General features: G+C 47.3%; 1 protein-coding gene across 3 annotated transcripts in view; it reads right to left on the bottom strand.

Annotated features, from left to right (window-relative positions):
• The window catches only part of OPCML (opioid binding protein/cell adhesion molecule like), a 310,187-nt gene that overhangs the window by 213,038 nt on the left and 74,867 nt on the right, over positions 1 to 22,282 (bottom strand). The window contains exon 1 of one of the 3 annotated variants that reach the window (XM_063178493.1): positions 19,264 to 19,346. The exons of the other annotated variants lie outside the window; for them this stretch is intronic. Coding sequence (XP_063034563.1) covers positions 19,264 to 19,333 — 70 coding nt within the window. The 5' untranslated portion in view covers positions 19,334 to 19,346. Of the gene's footprint in view, positions 1 to 19,263; positions 19,347 to 22,282 lie in introns of those variants that run through there. 3 annotated transcript variants of the gene reach the window in all.

Here is a 22,282-nt window from a genome sequence, read left to right as displayed (position 1 = left end):
CACCGCAGTTCTCTTTCCTACCTGATCCCTGGGTAGCTCCTAACGCTGTCAATAACTGCTGTGGAAAGCTGAACTAAAAAGAAAGGAAAAATAAAACCTAAGCAAGCTGATACTTAAGGGAAAAAACAGCCCTTTCCTCTGCCCAAACATTAGCAGTGTGCTGAGATTTCAGCTGCAATTTAGCCTGGAGAAAAGGAGGATCAGGGGAGACCTTATTGCTCTCCACAACTTGCTGAAAGGAGTGTGGAGCCAGGTGGGTGTTGGGCTCTGCTCCCAGGTAACATGTGACAGATGAGGAAATGCCTCAAGTTGCATCAATGGAGGTTTAGATTGGATGTTAGGAAATTTTTTTCACAGAAAGGGTTGTAAAATTGGAACAGGTTGCCCAGGGAGGTGGTGGAGTCAATGTCCCTGGAAGTGTTAAAAAAAACCATGTGGATGTGGCACTTGAAGATATGGTTTAATGGTGAACCTGGTGGTGGTGGTGGGACTTGATCATCTTAAAAGTCTTTTCCAACCGGAACAATTCTGTGATTCCATATCTGCCTGTGGTGACTGACTCTCAAAGTTTCCAGCTAAAGAAAGGCTCCAGGCCACCACCACAGTGCCTTGCCCAGCACCCTGCTGGCCAAACTCCACAGCTCAGGAGTCCCAGGGCCAGAGAGCTCACAACAAGCACCTGGATGGGCTGAATCCCCAGCCAGAAACTTCTCTGGAGGCTTTGGGAAGCAAAGGCCATCAGTGTGGTGCTGTGGCCGTGCCCACAGCCACCAAACTGACCAGCTAAACTCCTCCAGGTAGAGGAACACAGAGCCACACACAGGCGGCAGAATGATTTCAATGGTTTTTAAGGGAAGGTTTGCTGTGCATGTGGCCCAGTGGTCCAGGATAACCAGGAATGGAGAGCCATTTAGCATCCACCAGGTCTCTCCAAATTCAGTGCCAACCATGAAGGCGAGCCACCCTGCTGGATGGCAAGGGGTAAAGACAACCCACATGCTGGATGTGGCTCCCTGAGCTCACTCATCAAACCCAAAGTGAAGGATCCTGACCTCCCCATCTCCTTTTCCACTGGCAATCACTCCTGCACACACGAATCCATCCCACATTTGTGCTTCCCAAAGGTCCTCCAACATTACAGCTGTCCCAGCTGGTACCTGGGGTCCATTCAGCTCCACTGAGGAGACCTCTCCTTTTTAACAAGCATGTTAACATAACACACAAAACCCTCCAGCTCTCAAATTTCTCACGAGCCCCAGAGGAGTACAGGAAATTCTTCTTAATTACAATGTGCGTGTTAAATAAGGACACCAGAAAGCAGCAGTTGAAACTACCTAGGAAAGGCTGTGAAGACATCACCACCACTCCTGCTTGGGTTTAAGGGTGGCCACCACTTCTCAGGTCTGTGTCACCCCCAGGGGTTGATGGTGAGGCCACCAAGGTTGATCTAAGGAGGTTTCAGAGTGGGAAAGGTGATGCTGCAGAAGCAGCAGCCCCTGACTCCAAGTTTTAACTAAATAATCACAAGTCACTATTTCTTTAACAAAAGACCGAGCCCTTGAAAAACTACTTGCAATGCCACGGCAGCCTTGGGCTCGTTTGTCATCTGGCGAGTAATCACTCACCGTCACAGGAGTTTAACCCTGTCACGGGAGACAGCAGCTCTGTCCCTGCCGGGGATGTGTCGCCGCAGGTCACACCTCATTCCTTCCAAAGTGGCTTTTTCCAGAGGGCACGGTGCGTGCTCCTGGATCCCCACCCGGCTGATGGGATGCTCTCCGTGACTGGATTGCACCGGCCCCGCTTCTCAGCCCAGCGCTGCCACTTAGAATTTGCTAATTAGGTCCTGTTAATGAATTCCCGCTGATGCCTATTCACAGCACATTTGTGCTCCCTCTCTGCCAGCGCTCTCACCAGCCCGTGCTGTTGGGAACTTGTCGGAAATCGGGAGGATGGTGCCAAGGAAGGCCCATTTCAGCTTCATGGTCATGAACGCTCACGCCAGGAGCACAGCTTAACGCTGCATTCATCCAAGGAGGGAGCAATCACAGCCTGCCCGGGATTCTGGCTCTGGCAGGAGAACAAGGATATCACACATCATCCATTTTTTATCAGGGCATTTTACGGCTACAAAAGTCTCTACTCCCAAGCAGGTACCTACAAACAAGGTACAGGTAAGTCCCACTAGCAGAAATTATAGCTACTGGCGCTGAAGGGACCACAGTCTGTCCACCAGCAGATGAATAACAAGCAGGGAAGGTGAATTATTTGTCCAGACAACCACCCAGCCCTTCTGCTCTCCAGCACAGATACCCCTGTGCAGCTGACACGCACACAAATAAGGGGAATTCAGGTAGACGCTCAGCCGACACTAAATATTCTTGTTCCTTAGACACTTCTTTTCATCCCCAGGATGTCTCAACATCTGAGCACGGTAATTCCCTAGTGATTAACTTCTTTATTTATTTAAAACAAGCAGAGAGGTTTCCACCAGCGCAACTGTCACTCCGCGCGTCTCTGCGACAGCGCGACGGGGATGATGTGTGACAAACGCTCTGCGCCAGGCCCGCGTGTCTGCTCCAAAGGGAGATAAATCCCCTGGTCATGGCACTCCCTGGAGGCCTCCTGCCACCACTGGTGCAGCAACAGCTCCCAATTGAACAACAGTCAGCGCCTCAGCTCTTCTCCTCCTTCCAAATATGCCCCCAAAAAACACGGGAGCACCCAAGTGCATCAGACACAGCGCATGGACAGGGTGGGACACGAGCTGATGGTGGGGACAGGCAGCTAATCCATCCTCCAAAACAGCCCTCCAAGGACTCCAGGGAAAGCACCCGCTGGCAGCCAGTGGCAGAAGCAGCTCAGCACAGAGGAGAAAAATCTTTAAACACAGAAAGAAACGCGACAGAGGCACGGGTAAAGCTTTGCAGCTTTTCCCCAGCCTTCCCAGAGGCTGGTAAGGGCTCCTCCTAGGCAGAAAGAGGAGAAATGAGAAACAGACCTGCTTAAAATGAATAAAATATGTCACTGCTGATCTCGTAGCTATTAAATCACTGGCTATACAATTACTTAATTATGTAGCAGTAAAAAAAAGGGGGGGTGGTGAGATGGTATTTTTCCTCCTGAAAACTTCAATTTGCTACCTCAAGAAAATAATTGCTCGATTCAAACATTAAATAATTGAGACATTCATTAGTAGTCCTATTGTATGATTAGCACAAGGAAGGTATCATTTAAAGACTTAGAAATTGATTCAGCAGGGTAAACGAGAGCCAGTTTTAATGGGCTAAATGGGAGCATGGCCTCGAGGGCTGGTGGCTCAGCAGAGGACAGAGGCAGGTTGTCACTTACCCACCAAGGGAAGCATTCCCAAACCTGGCAGTGCTGGATTCAGAGAGGGTGCTGTGGGTTTTTACACTCCAATCCAAAGCCCAGCTGGCTTGTCCTGGTGTAGGTTCATAAATACTGTCATAAATACTCCTCTGGCATGACCACAGTGAGGATCTGTGTGCTCACCCACAACACCAGGATACCCAGGACTCCTCCCTATCCAGGGTGCCACTGGACTCCCCAGAAAGCTCTGACCCCATCTAACACATCACCTGGCACCTTCAGTCCCTGCCTGGACAGCACAAGCTGCTGGTTTCCTCAACTCAGGCCTCAGCTACACCTCAACATGAACCTTGAGTGAATTCACTGCAGCTGCCAAATACCTGAGGATTCAGGAAAAGCAAGTACCCTTTATACCTCCAGATGCAATTGAGCCATTTACAGTGTCTGAAAAAAACTTGCAAACATGCTCCAGCCCAGCAGAAGGTGGGAGAAAGCTATGAGGGGTGGACAGGGGACAGCAGCTCCTGTAAAAGAGAAAGGGCAAAGGCAGCACCGGAGGGAAAGCAATTACAAGCAATAATTGGCAGAGGCTGCCATGTGGAAACACTGTCATTGTTTAAAATTTGACCCACCGCGAATATCTTTCTTAAAATGGTTATTGCCTTATCCTCTCTGATCTAAATAGCCCTCTCCACACTTGGCTGCTCCAGGGAAGACTAAAGAGCGGCTGGTGAATGCAGACGAGTTTCGGTCGGTCAGTGTTTCCCTCCTGACCCATCTCATGGGGTCCCAAGGCTAATGAGAGGCACATCACTGTCTGGAACAGGCAAAACACTCCTGCTTCATCCTACCCATGGCCCGAGTGGGTTCATGCTCACACCACAAGCACAGTTTTGCTCAAGGCAGCACTTTTGTGGAAATGGGCACAGGCAGGACGAGCACCCCCACTCTGTGCCATAGATGTGTGGGGAGGGAAGAGCACAGAGCAGGAGGAGATGCTGCAGCACCCCTGACTATAGGCCAGGCAGCTGCCATCCCTCAGCCCTGTTTATTCCCCTTTAACAAGCAGGAAAGCCAGGGAGTTTGAAGTCCTAGACAAATTATTCATCCCCAATTTAAGTCTGGAGTTGAAAACTGAAGAGACAGCTTAGAGCTGAGTGTCTTTGTAACTTAGATCATGAGCTGGCTTCTTTTATGAGCCGACACCTCGAAAATACATTTTCTTCCATCAGAAAATACTGTTACATATACAAAAGATGGGCTTTCCTAGTGAGGGGGAGGGTTATCTTCATTTCACTTTGAGCAATTCTAAACCCCACCTTTCACCACGGATTCGGGTTCTTCCCGACAGTGGATCAGACAGCTCAGAGACTCTTTAAGGTGGAGCACGAGCTCCTGCAGCTGCCTCAGCAGCTCCCTCAAAGCTGCATCAATGTCAGCGCCCTCCCCAAAGCAGCATCAATGTCAGCACCGAGCAATGCCACCGGCGCGAGGGCGGCGAGATCCCAGCGCAATCCGGCGCCGTATTGAACCGGAACGATCGGGGAACAAAAGTGGCCGTGTTAATCTCATCTCCATTGAAAAATAATAATGGATCAAAGTTTGCCAAATAGAAAAGGACAAAATCAGCAGAGAATTACTTTAATTATTACCTTCAAGCTTACAAAAAAAAAAAGAAAAAAAAAAATTGCTATTACAACCAAGAGCACGCGCGAAAGGAAAACTATAAAGGAAGTACTTGACAGTGTCCCTCTAATTAAAGTGCTCTGAATATCATTAGCAATGGACCTTTGGAATTTAAAGCCAATTACAGTCTAAATGCAGAAGTTACTTGCTCGCCAAGTCGCTTACACAACATCTTTGAGAAGTGAGCTTGGTGCACAGGGAACAGCTTTTTCCCTGCTAAATTTTTACGCAGGCTGGGGATGTCAGCACAGAGAGATCCCAGATAAAGGAGGGGTGAGAGGATCCCACCAGAGGCTGCAATTATGGGTCTGAATATGTCCACTGCATCCTGTAATGCACACAGGGCTCATCAGCCAACAGATGATGGACATTAAACCATGGTTAAAGGAGTTTTTGACTTGCAGGAAAGGGCTATAGGGCTGCTGAAAAGTTAAATATTTGGGATCTAGAGGCCAGCAGCCTGGTTAGTGTCACACAGACTTGTGCTCGTGCTCCTGGGACCAAATGTTTCGCAGCAGCTCAGGAGAAACTCCAGCCTCTGGAACAAGCTTCCCATCACAGTGTTTCCAAATGAGACTCTCCACTGCTCAACAGCCCAAAAAGGGACAGAAAATCCATTTCCTTTGGATTTGCAACACAAGATCACCAGAGATGTGGCTCTGCACACAGTAAGACCTCAGATAGAGCAAATTTGTGGAATGTGCCCTGGCTCCCAGGTGTCCCTCCCATGCTCTCTCCCAGGACCCTTTGGTGTCCCCAGGGCTTGGGTCAGACCCTGACTATGATGCAGCAAAACTCTGCAGTTTAACTCCTGGACAAAAGACCCCAGCAGCAATGCCAGGAGACAGTGGCTATGTGCATGGAAAGAGCTCTTCCCGTGCCACCACAACAGGGAAAATCCTGCTGCGCTGGGGCTTCTGCTCTGCACGGGGGTCTGGAGGGACAGGGAAGAACAAACGGCACAGGGAATGGCTCACCCCAAAAGTTACACCACAATAGGGCCAAACCCATGCTTGTTTAGATTATCCCTGGGTTTGGGATAATCTGTGGGGTTCATGGGATCTCTGAAAATTACAGAGGACCCCAAATTCCTGTATGAGGGAGTGGAGAGAGAGCAGAAGGCAAAAACTTTATTCTTTGGTACTCTGTCATTAAAACCAAGCAATAATTAAGCATCAATGATAATTTTTCTTTGCCTTCACACCTTTCATCTTTATGGAAAAATCGTGCAGACATTACAGACTGCACAAGTGTTTGACTTTCAAAGCAAACCGGGGAAGCATTCCCCCAGCACAGCATTCGGCGGGACAGCAAGACAAACCCAACAGAAATATTCATTGCCATATGTTTCGGGAACAACTTCCACAGACGTTCATTAATATCATTGCCATGAAACTCTCCAGGACTTTCCTGCAAGGGAAGTGGCAGTTGCTAATTAAAGTGCAGACGTCATCCCAAGCAAGGAAGGGGAGGCTCAACACCTCCAGTTGAAAGAGCAAGAAAAGGTGATGGAGAATGCTGCAGATCCCCATCTCTGTCCTGGCTGGAACCCCAGCTATTCCCAACCATTAAAAACCAGGATTTCAGAGGGAGAATAATGATTTCTACAATCTCCACATATGCAGGATTTTTGGCAAATAAACCACAGCACAGAGAAACTCTCTTGCCCAACTTTGCTCATGCGAAGTTGCCCAAATAAGACACAAACCAAAGCACTCAACCGAAACTTCAAATAAAAGTACTCAGTGGTTTGTGAAACCAAGACTGCTACTTTCCTCACTATATTTAATATTAACACTTCCAGTTGATTTGTTACTTTTTTGGGGTGGGTGAATATCTTGAGGGAGTTGTGTGGAGCAGAGATGAGGAGCCCTGGTTCTTTTTGTGCTTCATCTCAGCAGAAGACAAAGCTGCTGCCCACCAGGACTTGCTGCTCCTGAGCAGTGCCAGGAAAGCCAAGGCTGGCAGGAGAGTATAGCCTCATGTCTTAACACCTAGAAAAGCTTCTCCAGACCAACCAGAGCAGGGAAACCAAGCTGAAATCTGGGATATATTCCTAGGTGTGCCACAAAAGTCTTCTGAGCTGGGAGAACCGATTCCGGATGGAAAACGAAATTGTTATTCAAAAGTTGCAGGCTTAATACAAACTCTCAGAGCCTGAAACATCAATTCAGGAGGGAATTAGACGTGGGCTGATGGCTTTTCCAGGCAATTTCTTCCATCCTTAGCTGGACTCCCAGAGGGGTAGCACAAACGAGAGAAATGCAGCAAGAGGAGGAGGATGGAGCCAGAATCAGTGCTTAGACATGATGACTGATTCAGTCATCTTGCAGCTTCCAGCCTCCCCCCAGGGCCCACCACACGCCTCTTTAGTGAACTCTGAAGCACATTTTGCTCTTCTGAGCCCTAGGAAGGAGCACGACCCTGGACAGCAGAATGCTTGGGTTCCATTTCCAAATTGCTCCTGACTCACTGCACAATTTTGGGCTTTGCCTCACTTTTCCCATGTGTAAAAGCGACCTCAGCAAATTGCTCTGAGACGCTCAGGAGGAAAAAACATCACAAACGCCTCTTTTAATAACTTAATCCGTGCAGTCCTGCAGTTATCCCACTCCAGGATCTCCCCACGGAGCAGCAGAACACGTGTGCATGGAACTGCACAACACAGTTATTCTGAGGAGATGGATAGACAGGGAAAGAGACAGGCTTGACAGCCAGCAGAACATTTCAAAGAATCTCAGCTGTCCAGGAGTCATCCATCATCCCCAGGAACACCAGCGAGCCGGGGCTGTGGGATCACAGGAGGTGTTTAACACCTGTGTTCATCTACATGGGGTCCCAAAGGGCACCTCGTGGGCTGGGACCCCAAACCTGGCTCACAGCCATGGTAAAGTCCCCAGGGACATCACCTGGAGTTGAAGATGCAGAGAGTGAAAAGCTGTTGTTCTCTAATTCTCATCCATCTGCCTATTGTGCATTTCAGGTGCGTTTTGCAAGCAGATTCATCCCCAGGTACAAAGCACAAGGTTAAGTGCTGGGATGAGCACACCAAGCTTTGCTGAGAGGGAAACTGAGGCAGACCAAGATCAAACAGATTTGCCCAGTGTTCTGGAACTGAAAACCAGATCTTATATTCCCAGACTGGCCACAGGCATTTCCTTTTTGACCCCTCTGATCTCAGTCAGGAAAGTAATTTTATTTTTTTATAACACTCTTTGGTCCTGTTTGGTGGGTCCCAGTGGCAGCAGTGATGAAATTCTCTTCCTTCCCAGCACTGCTGGCAGCCAGAGCAAAGCCTCACGATGCTGATGAGCAAACAAAGACCTGGGGTTTGTTCTCTCCCTCCACCTAAGGAAGCACAAAATCACTCAAGGATGTTTGTTGGTTTTAATCAATACAGAAAGAAAATGGTTATGTCTGTTCTCTTCCAAAGAAAGAAAACATCCCCTGTGTGCTAAGTCAAAAGAGAGAACTGGAGAGTGAACTCCTCAAGGGAGGAATCACGATCCCAGACTCCTGAACCTGCCTCCAAAATGAAGGGGAGGGAAAAATACTCTTTTTTTCTTTTCCCCTCACTGCCACATCACCCAGTGTCTCCCAGCCTGTAATTTTCAAAGAGACATCCAGGAGAAATTACTCATGGGGAGTAATGAGACTCCCATGTGCCAGGGGTATCCTGACAACCTCTGGCAAGAGCAGTTTGCCATCGGGATGAACAAGAGGACATAAAGTTACTTTGAGATAGATTTACCCCTTTATTCCATTCCTTTTCTACCTTTACAGACACCATCCAAAGCCACCTTGTTTCCTAGAGCTCTCCAAAGACAATGAGGGCATGTGGAAAGCCAAACAAATCCTTCCCCACCATCAGAGGCCTTGGTGGGACAAACTGGTGTCCTGGAGGTGACCACAGCCCTGACCCACTGGGTGCACAGAACTGCTCCTGCACCTTCAAACCCCCACGAAAAGGAGGGGTTGCAGCATTGGCTGCAAGAAATGAACTGTAAGGGAACAGAAGGACCTGGCAGGCAGGCAAGGGTTGGGCTCTGCAATCTGGATAATCCATCTGAAACTCAGAAAGCAACGAGGAGAATGGAGGAACAGAAAGTGATGAATAAAATGAGAAGGAGCACAAATCTGCCTGCAGCCATTCCAAGCAGCAGTTTTACCTCCAAGTGCTCCAACAGACCCAGGAGATTTCCTAGTAACACAATATTGGGAGCCAGGGGGATCCTTAGGATATTTTGGAAATCACAAAACCTGCACATCAGCACCAGAAGGGGTCAGTCTGAGGAGAAATTCATCCAGGATTTTAATCCTGCTTTGGAGCTCATTTTTAAGGAGGTTCCAGAGGACTGACCTACCCCAATAATGACTCGTGATCCTCCCATCTCTTGAGCACCCCCAAAATTCCTTCTTCCAACACCAGCCCTCCCTTGCTGGCCAAGGAGGGAAGGGAGGGAATGCACAGAGGGAGGGAAAGGGAGCGGGGATGTCTGGGAGGAGAGCACACAACAGATCCCGAGTCTCATTTAGAGAGGGGGAATCTGCAGCACAGGCATGGCAGGAAAATAGAGAAAAAGCACATCAGTGCAAGAAAGCTCGAACAGATGGGACTGGGAGCCTGCAGGAAAGGCAGGGATTGAGGCTGGTAAATGCACGGACAGCAAAACCTGGGATTTGCTCCTCTTCCCAGTGCAAGAAACTCAGAGCAAATATCAGACTTGCTGCTTTTCCAAACACCTTTTCCAGGAGTTAAACACAGTGGAGGCTGGAGGAATTCAGAGCAATTTCCCACACACATGTCACTGTCAAGGCTCCAAGCAGTGCTTAAAATGGACACCCCAGCTGGAATTTGCTGTATGCAGAGACAGCACAATTACCTGCCTTTGTCTTCTCCTGTGCTGCAGGGAGGAGGAGGAAGGAGAAGGTGAAGCAGCCAGATCTGCAGGATGCCTGAGCAACTCTGAGATGGGATGCCAGTGAGGGAAAAGCTGCTTTGGAATCACAGAATATCCTGAGCTGGAAGGCACCACAAGGACAATCAAAGTCCATCACATTTCAGCTGACACCATTTAGCTTTAAAAGCAGGGCCACCTGAGCTATCAGGGTACAAGCCCAACAGCACTGGAGGTTTTCCATCAATCCAAGCCCCATATTTTTTTTAGGAGCATTATGAAATTAGCAAAAGCCATGGCATCCCTGCAGGCCTTACACTCCCAGAGAGTCCAGCTGGACCCCAACAACACAATAAAAAGCCCAGTCGTGTTTTGCACTGTCTGGCACAGGACTCCAAGACATAAAGTGAAATTAACTCGTCACTCTCTCCCTCTCCCATCAGTGCAGGCACAAAACAAATCCCTCTGAATGGGCTAAAACTGTGTTGAAAGCTGCACTCCTCCAAAATCTGGACTGGACAGCACCAGGTACCCACCCCCAGCAGGTATAACCCATCCAAGGCTGCATTAAACAGAGAAGATGCCTTGAACGAGGCAACAGCAGCAACTCAGCCCAGGTTTAAAAGCAACTCTGGTGGCAGAGATGGGGCTGGAAAGGCAGAGTTTCTCCTCCCAGCCCCACAAGCCAGCAAGGCACGACTGCTCCCTTTGTGCGGCTCCCTCTGTGCTTTAAAGGGAGAGGTGATAGCAGAGAGGAGACTTGAGAGGGGAAAGCCCTGCAGGGCAAGATGGTGTTAAAAATGCAACAATTAAATGAGCACCTTTTGAAGGCACCGGTGAGAGGGGCTTCCCAGCACACCAAGGTTAGGCAGCTCTCAGAAGTGGTTTTGTTTTCCCGGAGAGATAGGCCTGTTCAGCTTTTGGCTCTTCCTCTGTGGAAAAGATAACTGATATCCTCAGATCACAGCATATTCAGGTTCACTAATAATTTAGATAAGTCCAGACAAGCTGGGTTATTAAAAGTAAAATAAAATTAAGAGAAATCTGGAAATTTAGACCTATAAATCTACAGGCATTAAGGAGAATTGAATTCTTTCTTATACGGATGTAAAATCAAGTCTTTTTTATACGATTCAATTATAGATTGATGGGAAGGCTCAGAAACATGGATTAATGATCTTTTCTTAAAGGAAAAAATTATATAAGAGAAAATAAAAGAGAGCCATATAAAAGAAAGAATTACTACTCCCCAAACCATGATTAAGGTTTAGTAGGTTTCGTTCAGAACAGCGTAAAAGGGAATTTGTGGATTCCCAACCCCATTAAGAGAGTATAAATGGAGATAAAGGAAGCAGCATGGTACTGTAAATTACTGTCCCTGCCAAGGTGGGGGAAGCACATCTCCAGTGCATGGGACCAACGAGGACATGGTCATTTCCCATCAAGAATGAGAACGTGATTTTTAAGGGACTCTGGAGCTTCTGGAAGGTCTCAGATTTTCACAGACATGGGGCAATTGCATGTATGTCAATGGAGCTGGGCTCTATCGATTTCCACCAGTTGGGGAGGGAATATCAGCTTTTCCTAGTGATGGGAAAATGATGGCAGGGGCACAGCACAAAATAGTCCTGATGTTAGTACTCCACAGCACCTTACTCAGCCCAGCCGCCTCAGTAATTCATCCCAGCTTAAGTATCCAAAAATCAATGCAATCCTACCAAAAAAGCCACTCCAGGCCCTGTGCCCAGAGCTTTCCTTACACTCCTGATGATTCAGCCCCCAGCCTTTTATAAAAAAGGATAACGCCACAGGGTTAACGGGAAAATAAGCGTCTTCAAAAGCCGCAAGGCGCTCAGATCCTATGGTAATAGGGGGCATGGAGTACCTGAGATAATCTGGTTTCGAGAGAATATTTCCCTAATGCTAAATCCAAGCCCCACTCAGTGTGGAGCAGCAGCCGAGCACATTGTCAGGGATTCCATTGTTTATGGCTTTGTCCGGAAAGAAAGCGCTATCTGGGTCACACATTACAGGGGAGCGGGCTAGGAGAATGCAGCCCCAGACGAGCTATGGAAATGAAGGCAATAAATGCAGGAAGAATAGCAGGGAAGGAGGTGAGAGGAGCTGGGGAAGGATTGCATTGAAGAGGGAAGGTGGCAAAACCAGAACTCCTGCGCCGCGACACCGAAATCTAATTCACACCTCTGCGCTGCCTGCCCGTGCGGCTCCCAGGCACAGGAGAAACGTGGAGAGAGCACCCAGGATTACTTTTCAAGCTCGCCTCCAAGGGTAAAAAACATCCTCAGCCAGAAGGTGGGAAGTTGCAATAATATAAATAAATGTATAGTTACATAAATAAAAGGCTGGTGGCTGATTCTTACGTTTGGCAAGGGGCCGGGGCTTTGCGCAATTAAAAGGAAAATGGATTCCAGCGGAAAAAGAACAACTTCCCCTTCTTCAGGAAGATGTCCTTCTGATGAGATAAAACCTTTACTTCACTCAGTCTGGAGCAGAGTAAAAGGCCAAAGTAGTATTTAAGCTTCCAATTAATTTCCAATATTTTGGAAGGCTGTGATCAGATGGCAGCAGTTGAACACAGCGCAGGAGGAGCACGAAGGGACAGGGGGAAGTTAAATCCACACCAGGACTCAAAGCTGTAAAACCCATGGAGCTGGGAAGAACTGTAGTCAGGTTTTTTATCAAGTTCTGAGGTTTAGGCTGTTTTTTTCCCTTTCTACACCATTATCCACTGACACTGCAAATGGCAACTCCTTTTTCTTTCATCCCAGAGAGTTTGCTCCAGCATCTCTTTCCAACGCCCACACAACCCACTGCTCTCCACCCCTACTTCCATTAATTGATTTGTACGGATCCTCTTGTCAAAGAAAATTCCCTGGGAAGTCCAAACTGTGAGCACAAGTCACAAATTTTAGAACCCAAAGATTTCATGAAATGGTAACAGCTAGTGGGAATCAGGAAACATTATTGAAAATTAAGGGTCTGGGGTTAAATCAAAGTTTCTCTTTCCCTCTAATAAGATGACAGCCCAGACCATTTGACTGACTGCTGAGACACCGACTCCTCGCTGGCTTTAGATTGCTCAAGTGCTCAGAATTTAATCTCAAATGGCTGTTATTGAATTTTCTCTCGGACTAGCTGGCTAACGGGCACAGCAAGAGAAGCCAGCCCCTACTCACCCAGGCAGCATCCCAGCCTCTGGAGTAAGAATACCTGCTGCTACACCAAGGGTTTGCAGGAGCTTTTGCTCCAGCACCTTCTAGGAGGGAACAGCATGGCTCAGGAGGGATGAAAACACTGGGAATAATTTATGGAAGACAGGGTTGCTTCTCCACACACTGCTTCTTGCCACAAAAGGTATTAACTGTAAGCAACAGCAAGGAACCGTGCAAGAAGTGATCCCTCCAGATGTGTTTAACGCCCGGCGAGGCGAGGCAATCCTCCAATGTACACATGGCTCTCCGAAGGGTAAATGTTTCCCAGCTTCTACCGGCATACTCCTGTCATTTACACAGCGCCGTCAATCACTGCTCTCCCAAGAAGGGGAACAGTGTAAACTCATGTTTAATGCCAGATTTACACACATTTCTATTCGCCAGTAAATGAGACCATTACATATGTTGTGTCAATTGATTTTTATAGTCTGAGCTGTGAGTGTTGGCACCGGGGAAGTGCAAAGGAACCCAGGCACTGGGAGTTAGAGCTGGCTCCTGGTTTCTGCAGGCATCGCCCCATCCTGAGGCACATCCTGACCTTTACCCTATGACATTAAATTTCCCCTGGCCATGGACCTTCTCAGCTCTATCAGCTGATCCCAGCCCTGCTATGCAGACATTCTTCCTGAGCTGTTCCCCACTGCAGGGAGGGAGGCATCTGTGACATGTTTCACCTATGGACCAAAACCTTGGGATCTGCCCCAAAGTTTTGCTAGGTCCGTACTGAGTTCAAGCCCTCAGAATGAAACTCAAACCTGCACTAGCCCTTAGTTCAGGGCTTTGCTGAGGCCACCACAACCACAGGGCAGGACACTGTCCCCTCTGCAATGCCACCAAGGGAGCTGATGCTCAGCTGAGGAGTTAATTCACCATCCTTGTAAGAAAGTCCTTCTAAGCACGTCTTGCCAAAACAAAGCAACCTTCCTCGAAGAATTATCTTTGTAAATACCCCCCAAGGAGTTAACAATTCCCTTCTCAAGATGACTCATCCTCCTACACAAGGGACGGGCAGAAGAAGAGCAATCACGCTGCTGTGTCAGGCTGCAGAGCATCGCTCACCTCCCTGCATCGCCCCCAGAGAGGTTATGGGCACAGCCCCACCTGCTCCCCAGAGCATCACCCACCCCCATGTCCCTCATGGGGTGGCCTCTGTGTGTGTCTCAAGCAGTGATGATCCATCTGCAGACAGCATTTCACTGCTGACCTGGGTGCTTTGCCTTCATCAACATGCACAGCAGCACCTTCCAAGGCTGGAGGAAAAGGAGGCTGATCCTTTCAAGGGGTGGCTTTTCGCACCCCCCGCGGCCAAGCAGAGCTTTCTCTCCATAATTAACTGCTCCAGCCGTGTCTTGGCTGAGCTCCACCAGCAACAGTGACCTCCAAGAGCAAAGCCCTGCATTTTGGCTGCTCCCCACCACCCAGGCCACACCGCGAAAAACCAGCCTGCTGATGCAGGAGGCAGCACAGAGCCATTCAAACCAGCCACGGGCAGTTTCACAGAAACAGAGCTTCAATCCAACATTAATTTGCAGCATCCTGGGCTGAACACTTTAGATAAGGAGCGCCGGAGCCAGGGAGATGACAGGGACAAGCTTGTGACTGTGGCACATCCGTGCGTGATCACAACACCCTGCCTGGGTCCGCTGTGGGCTCCAGCGACCTGTGTAACACAAAAGCAGGGTGGTCCTCACAGGCAGACCCTTTCTCCAAATCCCTGGCTACATCTCTTTTTTTTCCCCTCCCTGCAGGGCTTAAAGCCTCATCCTGCTCCAGTTATTCTGAAAGGGAATTTAGTGCCTCGCCATAAATTATACGAGCATTGGACATAAGCATCGTTTATGCACAAATCACTGTTCCCTAGAACAAAGCAAGTATCAGCCTCCTGACAAAACACTTTTTAGTAGGATTGGCAAATGAATAAAACCTCTCTATGAATACCAACGTGCTGATGAAAAAGTCCTAGTGATTTTAATAGAAAATTATCATTTTCCTATAGGATTTTTGTGAACCATCTCGTTGAATTTAATGGAGATTTTCTATTCTGGTCTGCAATTATGCAAGAGTTAAAATACCTCCAGAGACGAGGAGATTATCTATTACATTCTATAGGATTGCAGAGTAATTTCCATAGAATCCTGTTATGTTTCTATAGAGCCTGACAAATTTAATCCCTATTGAACTTTAAAGGGACTTTTCCATAAGGGACAAATAGACACTGACATCTGTTAGCTGCAAAATGAGTAATACTCAGAAAATAGAGGCCTTACACACCACTGCTGCACTCGAAATGGTCGAAAGATGTCTTGAACAAGCAGCTTAATGGGGAAAATGCATTAAATTGGTGTCACATGGCTGCATTAGTAGGGCTGTGTTGCAACATTTCTTTTATACACAATGTCATTTATCCAACCAACGCTTTACAAATTGCATTTGCTACCAATGTGCACTTGATCTCATCATCCCATGCTGGGACTTTCCTGTATCAGCGCAGGAATACTGAGAACAATCTAAATCCAGGGAAAAAATGCCAGTTCCAAGCGTGGAGCTGGCAATGTATCCGTGCACATTCCTCTGCCCTAATGGCTCTAATAAATGCATCGACTCCCAATCTCTCTCTCTCATTGAACTCCACTGTGGAGCTTGAAGGGCTGCACTTCTCTTTTATGCTCAGTACTAAAGGAAAAAAAAGCCATTCAGCTGAGCTATCTGGAGAATGAAGTCTTTTAAAGTTAACTGTAAGGTACTTATAATGAGGAACAAAACAAGCAGGGATAGCCTAAGGTTTCCTACACCAACACGACAATTTGTCCTAGACTGGTTCAAGGAACAAATTAAAAGACACAGCAGCCTCATGGGTCCTTTCCCACCTTTCCTTGTGCAAGCTGGCATCAAACACGGTATATCTTTGCATGTGCTGTATCTCTATCACCCACTTATCCAGTTATTCCTCAAAAGCCCAAACTTACTCCAAGAGGTCTTTCAGGAGATCTCAAATTTGGATGCATCACCTCTGCAGAGTCACTCTGGTTCTTGCCTAGCCATTCCCTCACATTTTTGGAGGTTATGGGTGCTTTAAGATCCCCCTGGATGAAGCAGCTTGAGTGTCCCTAAGCCAGGCTTGTGGCACCTAAAGACATACGAGTTGCTGAGTGATTCGAGCAGCCCGCACAGGAACCTCAGAGCAGTAGTAATAGAATAGTAATATCCAAATTAACCTTCAAATTATAGAGCTGACAGGGAAAATTATCCTAAAATAGTACAAGAGGCATCTTAGAGAAGGAGGGAATTGGCAATGTGGACCTAAACCCCCTGACAAGCATCTGGCAGTGGTGGAGCTGAGGGGACCAAGCCAAAACTGGGCACCCAGAGCCGCATGTCTGAAGACACCACAGACATACCCATGGCAACAAGAAGAACAAGCACCTCCATATGTCTTCCCAACTGCATTTCCTTTCCAAAGAAAAGGACAACGTGGTAACTGAGCACAGCAGGAAAATATATGGCTTTAATTTTTTCTCATTTGCCAAATGCTGGCGGGGTGTGGACAGTGGGTGCGGGGAAGGCTGGGAGCTGGGTTTGCTTTTTTCCTCCTTCTGAGCTATATCTGCAAGTGAATAAAGTCCTTAGTGGTGACAGGACAGCTCTTTTGGATAGTTACTGCCCAGAGACCCCTCCAAAGCAAGCCCAGACTATGAAGGGGATGCATGGCAAAAATCAATGTATAAGTGTGTGGGTACATCTCCCACCCTCACTGCTTCCTTTCTCTTTTTTGAATCAATTCCTCTGTTCCTAGAAACCAAATCTAGCTTCCACATGGGCTAATAATGATGCATTGTGTCCCTTTTAGGATCCCATTACTGGGTTTGCCAACATCCAGGCAGAGTAAACCTCATTGACTTTTCATCCTGAGCATTGTAAGAATGGAAAAGTGGGAGAAATGAAGGAGGCTCATATTTCCAATACCAAAAGGAAGCAACAGGAGAAAGCCTTTGATGCCAGCAGCCAGCTGAAGGTTTTCACACACACATTGCTCCCAGGGACAAGGGAAAACACAGATCTGGAGAAGGAAGAACAGGCCAAGCAGACACCAGACCTCAGACTTAAAACTGACTCAAAGGCAATTGTTTAAATGAGCATTTAGGAGTAAAACAACAGGGTAGGAGTTTCCCAAGGGCTCCAGCTGGGTCTGAGGCAGCTCCTACCAAGCCCACAGGTACAGCCCTCACTGACACCATGGTCACATACAGGTGATTGAAGTGACCTTGCACTCCAGACTGACATCACTCAGGGTATTTCACTCAAAGACTTAGGAAGGGCCATACAGGAGGAAGGTGCTGCCAGCCAAATTTTCTTAATGGGAATGTCACATCATATGACTTGCTCTAGGGAGCTTAAGGAAAAGTTTCCCAAAGTGATGGCACCCTCACAGGGCCCATGGGCAGGATGAAGGCAGGGATGCTCCTGCTGCTGAACCCAACACAGATCTGACTGTTCCACCATCGCTGCAAGGGGAAGTTTGGAGCAGTTTCAGCAGGAGCAAGCTGTGCTTTGCTTCAAACCCTCCCTCCCCACGGTGTGCCCAGGGCTGCACCATATGGAGGCCCAGCATTGCCGGGATGGTGATTTGCAGTCTGCTCAGACACAGCCCTACATCACTTGGGAGAATGAACCTACAGTTTTATAAACTATTTATTAGCCCTGTCCTGTAGCGCTACATCAATATGGCCATCGGTGAAGCAAGGCAGGAGCTATAAAAATACCATCTATCCAAAATAAGCTTCATAAAATCAAACAGAGGCCAGTACAGCCTAGGATGGGATTGTGGCTTGACATATAAAGGGCCTCTCAATCTTTGAGATAGACCATTAAAATCCTCAAGCCCTTTTGGTTCACAGAAGTCTAAAACAAAAGGGGAAAAATAATGACACCTTTTCTGGCGGAGCAGGAGAAGGCAGCAAGGCAGTCGTGCAATGTCATTTGTTTCCACAGGAGCCAGATTACTCCCTCTTCCCAAGCAAGAAATCTACCAGCTCCAAAAAAAAAAAAAAAAAAATAAGTAAAAGAAAAAAAAAAAGTAAAATAAATGCTTGTTTTCCTTTGCCTTCCCCACTACTCACGAGCTGCCTTTCACCAGGCAAAAAGTTTCTCCTCCGTGTGCCAGCAGTGCAGGAGGGGCTGGGGAGGCACGGCTGCAGCACTCCGATATCCCAGCCCGCACCCCCCCGGCTCCCGAGGCAGCGGGGTAAGGCAGAAGGCAGGTCAATACATTGTCAGAGATGATGATTAACATTTCCAGCCAGTGCTCCCTCAAACCACCTCTAAAACATGTCTTAATAAACTGCATTGCAAATAGCCTTGTATTTCTACCTCGCTGCATCTGCCAGGGTGAGATAATACAGCGACCTCAGGAAAAGTGACACACAGGGAATGAGCTGCCGGGAGTTATACGACACCATGAGACCTGGCTCAGCACATCCAGCCCTGGGTGGCTCTTGCTGTGGCTCACCCAGGCTTTTTGGGGCTCATTAGAAAACAAGAGGTACTCTTTTGAGCAAAGAAAATACCAGCTCACAGAGGGTTTGGGGCTGAAAGGTTTTGAGAGAGAGAATCACTCTGAATTGCTATTGAGTGTGAAAATCACTGTACGAGAGAAATATTTCAAAGTCAGGCACGTGACAGTTTTTTTGCAGAGGCAGGCACCATGCTTTGAAAGGTCAGAGGGAGGTGAGAGCAAGCACAAGCATCATTTTTCTGGAAACACAGCTCTGAAGCTTTCCAAAACTGTGTGATGGCAACAGGCTCCGTGACAGTTCCCAGCGTTGCTGAAATACTCGGCTGGATTGAGCACGGCGTGGCTCAGCATCACCTTCACCTTTCCAGGGGATTTTGAACCTCACACCTTGCTGCACTGCGATGCTCAACCCTGAGGGAGACAGTCAGAGCTGCCAATCCAAACTGCAACTCAGCTCCTCAAAGCAGTGAACTGGAAATGAAGCTCACACACCTTCACGCCCTTCCCCTGCTTATCAGCCTGCCTCAGTAACATCAAAGAGAGAGGAAACAGCTTGGGTTGGACATGGGGTGAAAAAAGGAAGGAAAAGATTTGGGTTTACCTGACAAGTCACCTTCAACTGGGCAAGGATGTTTTACATCCCCGCTCTGGACCTTCAAGTACTTCAACATTAGGTAAATGCCACTTACCTAGGAGGGAAAAGAAGAAAAAGTTAAAGTTCACCAAGTATTTTAACGCAACGCATTTAAAAAGCGATGGAATTTGTAATTCACTTGTAGACTGCAGAAAACACGAAGGGGAAAACTCCAGGTTTTAATACACTTTTATAAAGGTCAGCTTGAACGGCTCAGGGTCACAAGGCCATCCTATAAGCTGTTTGTTTTCTTACTTGCCTCTCACAGTCTCAGATTTTTCCAACCTCCCCACACAAGCCTGTAGAACAGGCCTGAGTTCCAGAGGCAAGAGCTGCCTCTTCCCATCCCAAAATTTAAATCCCTACAGAAAGGTGCTTCCTGCTCTTTCTTACATTGTTTTTTTTTTCTCCCACCAACAAAATTACCCATCCTTGGTCAAAGTCTGACACCAACCTTTCCATCTCTGCATTCTCAAACAGGTAATGCCACCAAATATTTCAAATCAGCCCCGATTCCATGCTCCAAGGGAAAAAACTGCTCAGGATCCATCTTTCCCAATCTCTAGCTGCAGCAATTCATCCTTCCAGGTGGGGATGTCCTACCTGATCTCCAGCCCACCAGGCAAGACCACAGACATGGGACAAACACTACTATTCATCCTTTCCTTCCACAAAGACCAGTTTGACCTTCTCTAGGACAAAGAAATTCCATCTTTGCCAACCTAAATCAAAAAAATCTTCCTCGTGAATACAATAAATATTAATTGGAGATAAATGAGAAGCCCTTCCCTTTTTTCCACAGGCATCTGGAAGCATGGAAAAGCAAGCAAGGAGGCTGTGCCCATCCAGCTGTTGCTCCATAGGCTGTTGCAGGAATTGAGTATGCTGGGATGGGGCACGTCTGGATAATGCATGGCTGTGTGTACTCTAAATGACTAAAAGGATGCCTGGGGCTATGGACAGATGCTGTTAAAACACACAATTGAATAAATAAATGGAAGGTAACGGAGAGGGGAGCGATGCCATGGGAGAGCGAGTGGCAGAGTTGTGTGCCAAGGTGTTAAAAAAACTCCCACAGAGCTGCCTGAACCTCTTCTGAGACTCCGCTGCTACGTGTTTCAGATGCTGAGAAGATTGAACTAATAAAAAAGAAATGAGAGAACTGTCACTGCAGATTACATGGTATTTATTCCAAAATCTGCTCATTATAGAAATTTGCAAGACAAATGGGTTTTTAGGAGGAAATGGCAGCTTTTCCTTAAGTGTATAAGGATGAACAGATCTGGTTGGGAGCTGAATCTTTCTCTCCCTTTTTTGAGCTACTCCGGCTCCAAGTCTTACCAACCACCCGAGAAATACTCGTGAGGGCTGAAAAAAAACCCTTTTTTTTTTTTTTAACATTCTCCACCAGCCTCTTCATAATCCTATAAGAAAGTACGATTAAGAAATATTTGAAGCAAGAAAAGCTCATTTGGCCTAGAGAGTTTCTAGGCGGAGAGAGCTTCTCCTGCTCCTCAACAGCCTGCAATCGGCATTGCTAACTCTCTGGATCCTTCCTTCCTCGCAGGGAAAGCCCTTCACCAAGAAGAGTATTTGTGGTCAGGCTTTAATCCCCCAGCCTTGATAAATGTTTAATTCCTGGGCCTGGCTTCGTATCTGAATATAGACTGGAGGTGCTTCGCATTCTGCCGTATCCAAGAGCTTCTAATGACATTTTGGCTTCTTTCCCAGTTAATTCCAAGTGCCTGAAACCCAAGCATCTCCCCTCTCTCCCTCCCCATCGTGGATGCACATGCGGATATTTAACTGATAATATACAAAGCCAGAATATGTGGTTTTAAAACAAGTCTCTGCAGCAGAGACTCAAGAAGGGAGAAGAAGAAGGGGGAAAATATGCCTTGAAATATTACAGAGTAGGAGCTGTCAAGTTGAAAAAGCTTCTACAAGGTTTTCAATGCCATAACTGTGTTATTTAGCTGGGGATGAGAATTTTCAGACACATCAACAGGAAAAAAGGGGTTTCAGGAGGGGAAAAAAAAAAAGAGAGGCGGCCTGTCTTATTTGCAGCTCTCCTTTGTTGGAAAGCAATTACAGCCTTACTCAATTTATGACCCAGAATGCACCCTAATCTACTTGTAAATGCGTCTTATTCACCACACAGCACTTTCAGATACAGCCAGGGTAAATAAACGAGAGATTGTTCCTACCTACATTGCGGCACAACTGTTAATTGTAACGCCCCATGAAACTTAATTATGCAAAGCAGAGTGGCGACACTGCAGCCATTAATGAGATGTTTGATTCAAGAATAATTTGTTGTTTGGAGCCTCGGACTTGTTTTGCCTGTCCCTTCCACTGTGCTGCACTAATTCTCAATTCGTGCTTATTTTAATAGTGCGGCAGCAGGGCACAAAATGGCTCGGCTGAGGCAGCAATGGGAGGGCTCCTGGTTGGAATCCCATTTTCCAAGTGCAGCAAGGCCCCACCATATGGGTTTCCCTCACTTCAACAAATTCAGCGGAAAGCCGGCGATGGGACACAAAACATTCTGCAGGTAAATGCTGAGAATGCTACCAAGCCCTTTTAGACAAAGGAGTGGCTAAAAGGAGGAAACCTCAGCTTTGTTAGACCCCCAGAAACTCCCATAACCATGCTGGGATGGACATGGGTGTGGATCCTGTTAACCAAACACAAAAACACCCATGGCATTGCTTCCAGCTCCTTTGCAAGGGCTGGATCTGAGCAACGCTTCAGGCTGAGCTATCATGTTGCCTGCCTGGAAATAACATTTTAAAAACCACAAATAGAAGTCGAGAAGAGGTTGAAGAGACAAAGAAAAAGCTGACTTGGAGCAAGAAGTTGTAGTACACCCACTGATAAGGCAGGTGATAGATAGAGCTACAAGATGTTGCGTGGAGACTCTCCCTGCTGCTCTAAGAGACTTTCTCCCTAAATGGAGAAAGGAGATTGGTAGTCAGACCAAGGA

Source organism: Melospiza melodia, chromosome 29, assembly GCF_035770615.1.
Source record: "Melospiza melodia melodia isolate bMelMel2 chromosome 29, bMelMel2.pri, whole genome shotgun sequence".
Taxonomy (NCBI): domain Eukaryota; kingdom Metazoa; phylum Chordata; class Aves; order Passeriformes; family Passerellidae; genus Melospiza; species Melospiza melodia.
The sequence above is the reverse complement of the archived record's forward strand: the minus strand, read 5'-3'. Positions and strand labels throughout refer to the sequence as shown.